Here is a 9,912-nt window from a genome sequence, read left to right on the forward strand (position 1 = left end):
ACGTTCATCCTTGGAGGAAGCAGGAGGGAACTTCGAATTTTGGAGATAGATGATGATATTTCCATACCAGGGGTCTTGTGAAGAGATGAAGAATAGATGTTCGTCTGGGAAACTTTCCTCATAAATAGTATATTTTCCACAAGGCAACTCAGAAATTGATTCCACAAAGCCAATGATTTCTTAGACTTGGCCAACAAGAACTCGAGATTGAATTCTTGTAAAATAAAAATCCATTGATTGTATTTACCCCCAATCACTCGCCTATTGAGGACAAATTGGAAAGGATTGACCGCCGCTAAGACAAATGTTTTGCATAGCAGAATATAATGGCGAAGCTACTGGACAACATGGACAGCTTCCAAGGACAATTTCTCAACTGGAGAATAGCATAGTTCAGGGCCTACCAAGCCTCGACTTAAGTAGTAAATGACATGATCTGTGAGAGCATCATCTTCATGAACCAGAACCATACCTATGGTTGATTCTGCGGCTGCAAGATATAAAATGAAATCTTTACCATAATATTTTGGCCTCAAAAGCGGGGCAGAGATTAAGACTTGCTTCAAGGCATCAAAAGATCGTTGCACAAAGTCATCCCATAAAAATGGAACTCATTTCCTCAGCAAACACATAAATCCTTTAGTTATCTCAACATAATTTTTTATAAACCATCTCAAGAAATTTGCCTTCCCCTGAAGATTTTGAAGTTGTCGGATAGAAGACGGGAGAGGCAACTGAATTATTGCCTCTACCTTGGAGGGATCAACTCGAATCCCTTAAGTTGATACAATGAACCCTAACAATCGACCAGTTGTAATCGCGAAAACACACTTATTTGGATTCAATTGGATCTTGTAAAATCGACATTGCTAAAACACTAACCAAAGGTGACTAGGATGATCTATTATCTTTTGAGAACGAGTAGCTAAATCATCCAAGTATGCTTCGATGACATGCTTGATATCATGGAAAGCGTAAGACATGGTCCGCTGAAATGTGGCTCCAACATTTTTAAGACCAAAAGGCATCTTTTTGTATCCAAAGGTACCCTAGGGACATATGAAGGTTGTCTTATGCTGATCTTCTAGATAGATAGATATTTGATTATAACTGGAGAATCCATCCATGAAGGAGAAAATCTCACTACCCGCACATTCATCAACTATCTGATCAATAAACAGTGTGAGGTAATTATCGTTCAAACAAGCTTTGTTCAAATCCATAAAGTCAATGCACATGCGGATCGTTCCTCATTTTTTATCAATCGGGATTGGATTAGAAACCCAATCTGTTAGAGGAACGGGGTATATAATACCCGCCTTGAGTAGCTTTTCTACTTCAGCTTTAATAGCTGCTGCTTTCCTAGGATTGACTAGCTAAATCTTCTGACGAATCGGCTTAGCATTTTCATATGTCTTGATATCATGTTGAATGATGGATGGATCAATACTAGGCATTTCTTCATAAGACCAAGCGAATACATCCCGAAACTCTTTAAAGAGGTCGATGTAAATTTGAATCTCTTCAGGGGAACACTCGGCTCTGATGAAGACATTTTCTATCACATTATGGTTCCTAGAGATGTTTATTGGTACGGTTTTTGAAATGACTGACATATTACCTTCAGAAGGGATGTGTGCTGGAGCCAAAGGGTTTGAAACTATACAAACATTGCTAGTAAGCAGATTGGAGAACTTGGATTTGACTTCTTGCAATGGGGGAAGAAAATATGAACGATGGTGTAGATCTTCCCAAGGTCAATCTACACCCGTCATTGCTTCTAAGACTACTTCCTCAGATGGTAAAACTGTATCTAGGCAATCCATAGTAGAAGTAGAGTCAAGGGTCCAAGCTGGGGTCACATCACCATCTAACTCTCCCTCTGAAAAACGAGTAGGATGGTCGTCTGTAGTGTTAACCATAGATTGATATTTAAGCTCTGCTGCAGACATAGGGAATGCCATTCCACCAACTTATCCTTCATCTAATGTGGTTGTAGGCAAAGGCAAGGTCCAAGGGTCTGAAAAATAATGAGTCCACAAGAAATCTTCCCATAAAGACTCTTTAGAGGATGAAATGGCATTGATTCTAGCTATAGGAGTGGGAAGATCAATATACCCATCAATGAAGAATACATCCCAATTCCCAGATTATCGATAGGTTCACGGGGGTTATCCACCAATGGAATAGTAGAATCTGAAGTTGTATGGGGGTCAGCTGGAGAATAATCCAATTGATCAACCTTAACAATTTGCCCTCATGAGGAAAACAAAGGACTTGAAACAGAGTCAAAACTATGTCATCCATTTCATAAATCCAATTTCGTCCTAAGAGGAGATTGTAATCTAGGTTGGCATCAACGATTTCTACTTCGACATTAACGACCATTCCTCCAACACATATAGGAAAGGTCGGGATAATCCCATGTGGCCTATGAGAATGCCCATCAAATGATGTCAAGAGAGTGGGTGAAGGAACGGCTGAAGGTGATCCAATGGCCTTCCAACATGACATTGACATTACGCACATGGAAGCTCCCTCATCTATAACTGTTCGAAAAATGTTAATTTTCCGGTAAGTAGACTTTATTTGAAAATCCATGTGATGAGGAAGTCTCTTTTTGACATTGAGCATGTCAAAAGTGAGCACTAAAGAATTGTTTGGATTGACTGCCCTGATTGCTGAAAGCAAAGCACTCTGTTGAGTAGGACACGACTGGAGTACCTCTAAAGCAGACATACCGCAAGGACTTTGAGCTAGATCGTCGACAATGGAGTAGTTCTAGGTTGCCCTAGCATTAGGGTTGATAGTCATGCACTTGGCAGAACCTTTCGGTATCCGAGGTATAGACTTGACAGAGGGTCACTCAATATGAAATGGATCCATAGTTCTAGGAACATATTTATCCTTATATGTTTCTGCTTCACCATAATCCCATGGCCATGTAGCCACATTGAAATTAGGACTCATCATGAAAACATTTGAGGAATTGTCCCCCTCCTGGTTGCCCCCTACAGAGGTACCAGGATTTGAGTTCACCCCAACAAGTAGTTGTTGCCCTTGGGGAAAAGGGTTAGTTAACACAACTTGAGAGCTAGAAGACCCCTGTTGCACTAAAAAGTGCTGAGCATCTTGAATTTTCAGGCAGATGAGTCAAATGGTCTCCACTGCATAACTTGCATGGAAATTTAACTTTCTTCTTAGACTCTTTTCCACCCTCACTAGCACCATTGTCAGGTTTGTTTGCATTACCCTTCCCATCCTGATTCTTCTTTTTACCTCGTCACTTCTTCTTCCCATCAGAATTTTGATTTCCTTTAGGGTTAGAAGCCTGAATGACATTTATGGAAGAAGGTTGGGAAGGTGAAGGAGTAGACGGTGCAACCTGATTGGAAGAAGTAGTTTGTAGAGACAACTGCTGCAATTCGCTCAGAAGGTTCACCACATTTGCATCAATCGATCCAACAACACCATCAGCATGGGGGCTTGGCTTCAGTTTGGCTATATCAACCGTGGATCTAGGAGCATCAGGCAATATTTTTTGAAGAGTCCTAGACTAATAATATATCAGTTCTCACTGATGGGCATGAAAGATAGCTTTCTCTTCCGAATAAATGCCGGACATAGAAACATCCTTGGAGATCTTGGGTTGTAACGATTTTAAAAACCATTCGAGACAGAATTCAGGTGGAATTTCAGCTTTGATAAGCCTCTTTCTCCGTCTCCATTCCTGGATATGATCCGAAATGTGAGTAGCCATGTCCTCATTAAAATTGGCCAGAAGTTCAGTTCTAGCTTAGTAATGGATAGGCAACTGAAAATGGTTTAGGAAAATGTTAGCCAAATTAGTGAAAGACGTAAAGGTGCCCCTTAGCAACTCTATATACTACTTAGCCACATTCCTAGTTAAGGTGCACTTAAATAATCTCAACCTGATTGAATCATCGATCAGGGATTTAGATGAACACCATAAATGGAACATGGTAACATGGTCTCCTCGGTCTTCACCACTCTTCCCTTCGAATTTTGGAATATTCGATGGAAGTTTGGTTGGGACCGGAGGCCAAGCCGGATTGTATCTGATTGGATCGTTTGTTAACTCAGTCAAGTCTAGCAGATTAAGCGTGGCCAGAAAAGGAAGTCTTGGAGGACCTTGGGGATTCCACCCAGATTGGGTGGGGTTCCAAAAAGTTTGAAAAGAATGACCTGGATTTTGAAATACATCAGGTTTCTTGAAGTAACTGGTAGAACCTACTGAACCAAAAGGTGACCCTTGTGGTCCAGTAAAACTTAGAGTTTGACCAACTCTAGCCAAAATCCTCCGTAACCGGAAAAGCTTCCTCCTAACGAATTATTGTAAGGAGTTGATAGCCCCTGGTAAGGGTTCCAAGCATTAGCTAAGGGTGGAAAACTTTGAAATGAATTCATTGAGGAATACAACACATTCCCTTGTTGGCCAAAAAACTGATTCCCAGTTCCTATCCCGCTAACTGCAGGGTTTGTCCAACTCTAGAAGGGATTACTACCTTGACCTGTGAAAGGAAAAGGCATAGACCTCACTGTCAGATTGGAATGTGGTATATGACCACTTCCAAATGGGAAACCCTGAAAAGTGGCTGATCCAATCATCATGGATGTGGAGACAATTAATGGTACACTTAATGGAACTGAAGGAATACCTTAAGAGGGCATTCCAAAAGGGAAGAATCCAAAACTAGATGCATTGGCTTGAGAACTTCCACTCATCAACGAAATGGAAGCAGACCCAAATAAGGATGTGCTAGCAGTAGACCCAAATAAGGATGTAAAATCAAAGAGTATCTAAAATATCGAGAACCTCTTACTTGTTTTGGCAAAGTGGTTCCTTGAGACAGTATCTTATAGTACTTGTTGCGTGCATCTATTGCGACTCGGCCTCTCCTTGGGCGCTTCTCTTAGCAGCTTTATGAACGCCTCCCTTACAGCCTTACTGATACTTAGAAGAAGATATAAAGTGAACAACTCACTTAGAGTAAAAGGTGCGCAAAGCTTTTATTAACTCAAAAAGAAAACTTACAGAGCATTACAATGAAAAAAATAAATCTTAGAATTTAGAAGCACTCACTCCAAAAATATGGGCTTCTCTTCTACCGATTTCTTATTTTATAGACTCTCTAACGAATCTACATTTTCTAGACATGACACAAAGTGGAAATAATTGAGGGTCTTGTCGGCATTTCCATAGTTTGATGGTGTCTACTCAATATTCCAGTACAATAATTGAAACTTTCACTATTTACAAATAATCTAAGGACGATCACCATGGTCCCATAGGGCTGCAGTCTGAGTCATAATTATCAAATTCGTCAGAAGATGGATTCTCTTTTAGATATGCTTCCTCCATTATTTTTAGATATTTGTCTTCGTAGTCCGGCTCGATGGGATTTTGAGCATCTCGGTACACATCTAAAAATAAAGTTTCTTTTCCTTTTGAAGATTTGGTTGCTGTAGGTGCTGTAGCTGCTTTAGAGGACTGTCCGACTTCCAACTTTATTCGATCCTTATAGGCATGATGGCTTTGGTATGGTAACTTGAATGGGTCATCTTTCTTTCTCCATTTATTGATGTATGATGTAGGATTTGTCTCGATATCCAAGAAAGAATCTTTATGTGCTTTTGAAAAAGCTATCATGTGTTTCATTGGTAGTTCTATCCCATCCAATAATTCCCATTTTAAAATCTAGAACATACTGGTTGCTATTTCGATGGTGTGCTATACCCAGATCTTACAGTGATCACTAACACCTTCTCTTTCATGCCATCCAAACTCAAAATTAAATGTTGTGCATACCCTAGTGGATAATAACAAACCGATTAAATAGATAGTATCTAATGTCCAATTTTCTGAACTTACTCTGACTATGATTAAAGTTCTTTTGATTAACTAAAAATTTTAAAACATGATGCTTCCCTTGGGATTCAGTCAATTTTTTGATGATGTGAATCTTTTCAGCCATTTTTTGTAGGGGAAATTCTTTTAACCATCCCAAAACTTTATTTACTTCATCCTTATTTTTTGCAAATGCAGAGCTTTCTGAAAACTGATTTGCAAAAACCTGTGAAAAGGGATTTGGCTCAATAGAATTTCTTATTTCTGGGCTTTGAAAGTCCCATGGAGTTGAAAAGATTTTAATATACTGCAAAGTTCTTTCTACACATTGAGATTTCCTTTCAACCCTTTTCTTTCTGCAATATCCATCCTTAATCTCCCAATCTGAAAATGGTTTGAAGATTTCATATTGAGGAAAAGCATCTGAATGCATGTAATCTAGATCTCTTCTTTGTAGATATGATGCTTCCATTTCCTCGAACAGATTTGGGATTCTTAAAGTCTGTAAAAACTGACCAACTTCTATCTTGATGTTAACATCATCAAGAACCATCATTTAAGCGCTTGTAAAGATTTCAAGTGCAAAATCAATACTCCCAATCATCTGATAATAATTTAGAATTTGCAAGACCCAAATCATAGATTGAGCATACTGTATGGACCATAGATCATCAAGAGTTCTGAAATATAATTTGACTTTCATGTTTGGTAAAGAGTATACCTTTACAAATTCAACATCCAATCCAAGAAGTGTGCCAATATTCTTTGATTGCCAGGCTTGACATTTTTGAATCCATTGGTTCCTCCGAAGCCTATGTCCAACTACCTTATTTATTTCTAGACAAAGATCTTCAACATGCTTCTCAAGAATTTTGAATCTTTTTGCCAAAGTGACAAGATTATCTAGCTGATTAGAATATCAAAAATACTTCCTCTAACTTCTGACCGGTTGCGGCCAATCCTATGGGCTTTATTCATTTCCTTGGTAAGAGCATCAACAATATAGTTAGAATTTCTCGGAATCCATTCTACATAAAAATAATATTGCTGGAACCAAATTTTCCATGCTAATAATCTTCCTCTTGCCATTTGTCTTAATAATTTTTCTGACAAGAAATATTTAAAATTCATTGAATCAGTTCTAATGAAGAATTTTCTTGGAGCAAGATACAGTTCAAATTTTTGAATGCCATTAAAGATTGCAAGAGTTTCTTTTTTAGCAGCAAAATAATTTTTCTGATTGGGGAGGAATTCTCCTGATGCATAGGCACATAATTCTTCTATTTTTTCTAATTCTTCTCTTGTGTTTTCCTCCTTTCTTTCAAAAAGGACGGCTGCCCAAAAATCATATGAAGCATCTGTTTGTAGAATTAATAATCCATCACCTAGAGGCTACAATTTTGGCAGGGATTTGCATTCTTCTTTGAGATTTTTTACTGCAGTAGTGGCTTGACTAGACCAACATGACTTTAAATGCCGCCTGATAGGAGTTGTTTTTTCAGACAGCCTAGGAATATATTTATGGATGTAATTTAAAACACCCAAAAATCTCTGAATCATTTTAGTATCTTTGAGTTCATCAGGGAACTTGGCAAGCTTTGTCAATACATGTGGTTGCATCTGTATATGTCCATCGATTACATGAATTCCAAGGAAATCAATATCATTTTGAAATAATACCATTTTTTTCTCTAAAAGGACAATACCATGAGCCTGAACTTCTTGAAGGAATATTTCTAAATGAGCCAAATGAGTTTGTAAATCTGGACTGTGGATTAAAATATCATCAATGTAAGTTATGATAAAATCATACTTACCAAAGATAAAATCCATTCTCTTATGGAAGAAAGCAAGTGCATTCTTTAATCCAAATGGAACAAATTTCCATTGGTAAAATCCTGCAGGGCATGTAAATGCTGTCTTTTGTCTATCTTCTTCTTCTATCTGAATCTGATAATATCCAGATTTCATATCAAACTTATTAAAGATTTTACTTTTTTGGATTTTCCACATTATTACTTCTTGATGAGGTAAAGGATAGTGAAAGCTTTGAGTGATTGCATTCAAGGGTTTGTAATTAATCACCATTCTTGCTTTACCTCGAACTATTTCAGAATGATTGCGAACCAAAAATGCAGAACATGAATAATGGGAAACACTTGGTTCAATCAATTTCATCTTCAACAATTCTTCAATCTGCTTTTTGATTTCTTGTTCATCAGAAGGAGTACAAGGAATTAACTTACCTTTAACTCCATTATCATGCATGGTCACAATTTCTTGCTTGGGGCTCTCTTTTTCCCAAAACTTCTGAGGGTCTTCTGAGCAGCTTTTAATTAACCGCTGGTATATCGAGATTTGTTCTTGATTCCATTGAGGATCTATTGTTGCTTTTTGTTTCATTTTAAGAGCTTCCTTTTCTTCATAAATCTGCAGTACTTTATTCCAATCTTTGGAATCATTCTTTGGATTTCTTGTACTAGTCTTCTTCTGGCTTTCTTTTCTGACTTCAGAATTTGTAACTTTTAATCTAGGAACAAAAATTGCTTGTTTTTTGAAATTTAAAATAACTTTATCTTCACTAATGGTCATGGGCAAAACAGAATTGATAAATGGCATACCCAAGATTAAACTGGCAGATGGGTCATAATGTTGTATAACAGATATTTTGACAATCTTCCCACCAACTTTTAAGGAAATATTATCCACATAGTGAGTAAGATTGAATTTATTGCCTATCATTTCTGAAATTAAGATATTCTGGAGCGGTTTCCATAAACCTTTGAATAATTATGGTCTAGCAAGATTGTTTGAACCGCCGGTATCAATAAATGATCAAGATCTATCCAACTATTCTTAACCTGTACAGAGACTGGTATATACAACAGATTATTTATTTTTAACATTTTCTTCAAAAGAATTTGTTCTACTGGTGGGTCATATGCAGGAACTAGCATTAAAGATGTTTGTCCAATATTTTTCTGAAATGGACAAAAAACTGAGACCCCTCCAGCATCTATCATCAACCTGTCAACTTCTGTTGAGCGTTTCCGCCCATCTCTGGAAGTATCAGCATGAGTGGATGTCTCCACTCTCGGATCCTCTGCATGCGGCTACTCCACATCAATCTGAGGTTCCTCATCCTTAGGAACTGAAAGTTCCTCATCTACATGCAACTTGAGCTCCCTCTCAAGTGATAAGGGCATGGATTTCTGCTCGTCGAATTTCAGATCCCTATGTACCACAGTCCTCTGAGTGGAAGGAAGGTACACCTGATAATTTTGGGGTGTATCCATGTACCTGACAAGTATTCCCAACTCATCTGTTGGGTCTAGCTTTTTCCTGGCATCTTTGGTCATATGACAGTAAACTGATGATCCAAAGATTCAGAAGTGACTTACATCAGGTCGCTTCCCAGAATAGGCCTCCATAGGTGTCTTCATCCCTAGTGTACAGTGCGGGCTTCTGTTCTACAAGTATACTTCTATATTGCATGCCTCAACCCACAAATGCAGTGGTAGGCTTTGGTCATGTAACATCACTCGAGCTGCACCCATAATTGATCTGTTCTTCCTTTCGGCCACCCCATTCTGTTGTGGGTTATGGGGTGCTGTCAGTTCCTGTTTAATACCTTTTGCAGTGCAAAAGTATTTAAACTGTTGGGAGACATACTCTCCACCATTGTCACTACACAAGGCTTTTATTTTCTTTCCATATTCTTTCTCTGCCAAGGCTTTAAACTCACAAAACCTTAAGAAGGTCTGATCCTTATTTTGCATAAAGTAGATCCAGCATCTTGTTATAGACATTTTTGGGCCTTACAACCCCAAGCATGAAATTTCCATAAACCAAGGGCTCCTAAGTCCCTAAAAGTTTTGTTCTAACCCCTAAAGGAACAAGGTCAACAGATTACAGCTTCTCCCAGAAGTTCTCCATGAAAAACTGCTCAAAATTGGTCAAAACGGGATCATTTCAGCTGCTCCACTGGACAAGTGCATTGCGTCTCACCTAAATACACTGTGTGGGTGTGTTGCATTGCAAAA

General features: G+C 38.3%; 1 protein-coding gene across 1 annotated transcript; it reads right to left on the reverse strand.

Annotated features, from left to right (window-relative positions):
* Window positions 1–335: 335 nt before the first annotated feature.
* LOC149232478 (uncharacterized) lies at window positions 336–8,611 on the reverse strand. The gene is made up of 3 exons (XM_089381926.1): window positions 7,955–8,611; window positions 7,687–7,819; window positions 336–490 (listed from the first exon to the last, which is right to left on the reverse strand). Exons 1-3 carry the CDS (start codon window positions 8,609–8,611, stop codon window positions 336–338), a joined length of 945 nt encoding a protein of 314 aa, XP_089238052.1.
* Between the last annotated feature and the right edge of the window lie 1,301 nt (window positions 8,612–9,912).

This window comes from Pinus tabuliformis, chromosome J (assembly GCF_031772625.1).
Source record: "Pinus tabuliformis cultivar Carrire ecotype Pingquan chromosome J, CPIR1, whole genome shotgun sequence".
Lineage (NCBI taxonomy): Eukaryota > Viridiplantae > Streptophyta > Pinopsida > Pinales > Pinaceae > Pinus > Pinus tabuliformis.

Excerpts from the sequence above, each read along its gene's own strand:
- LOC149232478 (XM_089381926.1), bottom strand. The coding sequence starts at position 8,611 with ATGATAGGCAATAAATTCAATCTTACTCACTATGTGGATAATATTTCC. Across the intron at positions 7,820-7,954 it reads TTCGAGGTAAAGCAAGAATG|ATTCAGATAGAAGAAGAAGA; the intron begins GTGATTAATTAC and ends GGATATTATCAG. Across the intron at positions 491-7,686 it reads GAGAATGGATTTTATCTTTG|CCGCAGAATCAACCATAGGT; the intron begins GTAAGTATGATT and ends TATATCTTGCAG.